The 1,310-nt window shown below is 53.5% G+C and overlaps 2 protein-coding genes; both read left to right on the forward strand.

Annotated features, from left to right (window-relative positions):
- Window positions 1-183, forward strand: part of RCC_05582 (uncharacterized protein) — a gene marked incomplete at both ends in the record, with an annotated part of 1,354 nt that extends 1,171 nt beyond the window's left edge. Inside the window, one exon of the mRNA XM_023770850.1 lies at window positions 89-183. Within this exon, the coding sequence (XP_023626618.1) occupies window positions 89-183 (95 nt within the window).
- A 26-nt stretch (window positions 184-209) lies between these two features.
- Window positions 210-1,310, forward strand: part of RCC_05583 (uncharacterized protein) — a gene marked incomplete at both ends in the record, with an annotated part of 2,016 nt that continues 915 nt past the window's right edge. Inside the window, 6 exons of the mRNA XM_023770851.1 lie at window positions 210-372; window positions 429-528; window positions 579-694; window positions 753-895; window positions 960-1,070; window positions 1,135-1,310. The exon at window positions 1,135-1,310 is cut by the window's right edge and continues 502 nt beyond it. Coding sequence (XP_023626619.1) covers window positions 210-372; window positions 429-528; window positions 579-694; window positions 753-895; window positions 960-1,070; window positions 1,135-1,310 — 809 coding nt within the window.

A 1,310-nucleotide genomic window follows, 5' to 3' on the forward strand; every position in this document is an offset into this window, starting at 1 on the left:
AATCGGATACCAACGTCGTTGACACTGATATTGATGTCGACTCTGACAGCGCCTCCTCCCATGGACCCTCCTCCCATGGACCCGCCAGGCGTGACATTGGCCCAAAGTTCTTCGGAGGCGTTTTCACAACGACTACCAACGTCGCTAAAACTGATATTGATGTCGACTCTGACCGTGGCCTAGGACCCAAGAAGCGAAATGGAGGCAGTATGTTCCAGAGCTCTCCACTTCCCTTCCCTAATCCAAGACATATGCTGACTCGGCTTTTAGATGGCATCCTCGCCGACGTGGCAGATATCAACATCGGACAGGGTCACCAGGACGAGACGAGCGTCGTGGGTGGACTAGGACCTAAGAAGCGAAATGGAGGCAGTATGTCCTAGAGCTCTTCCCTTTCCTAATCCAAGACATACTAACTCGGCTTTTAGATGGCATCCTCGCAGACGTGGCAGATATCAACATCGGACAGGGTAACCAGGTTGAGACCAGCTCCGTCGAACACAAGCGAGCAGCRAACGGCGGGAATGGGTACAAAGTCTTCTTCGATCACCATTGTTTCATTGCTAACAATCCCTTAGTATCTTAGCAGACGTGGCCGATATCAACATCGGACAGGGTCACCAGGATGAAACCAGCGTCGTGGGTGGACTGAGACACAAGAGAGCCGCCAACGATGGGAACGGAATTCTCGCTAGTACGAGTTATCCCTTATGCCACCTCGCACTCTTAACAGACCATGCTAACTACTACAGGTGTAATCGATGCCAACATCGGACAGGGTCACCAGGATGAAACCAGCGTCGTGGGTGGACTCAGACACAAAAGAGCCGCCAACGGCGGGAACGGAATTTTGGCCGACGTGGCCGATATCAACATTGGACAGGGCAACCAGGATGTTCGTCAACACGCCTTGACATGGCTCTCCTGAGCCTTGAAACCCATGCTTACTTTCGCTTTAGGAAACCTCTGCCGTCTTCTCTAGCCATGGCGCCCGCAAGAGAGCCGCAAACGGTGGGAATGGTCTTTTGGCCGATGTCGCCGATATCAACATTGGACAGGGCAACCAGGATGTTCGTCAACACGCCTTGATATGGCTCTCCTGAGCCTTGAAACACATGCTAACTTTCGCTTTAGGAAACCTCTGCCGTCTTCTCTAGCCATGGCGACCGGAAGAGAGCCGCAAACGGTGGGAACGGTCTTTTGGTCGATGTCATCGACGCGAACATAGGCCAGGGCCACCAGGATGAGACGAGCGTTGTGGGGGGCCTCTCCAAGAGGAATGGTGGGAACGGTCTTTTGGCCGATGTCGC

This window comes from Ramularia collo-cygni, assembly GCF_900074925.1.
Source record: "Ramularia collo-cygni strain URUG2 genome assembly, contig: RCC_scaffold08, whole genome shotgun sequence".
NCBI lineage: Eukaryota > Fungi > Ascomycota > Dothideomycetes > Mycosphaerellales > Mycosphaerellaceae > Ramularia > Ramularia collo-cygni.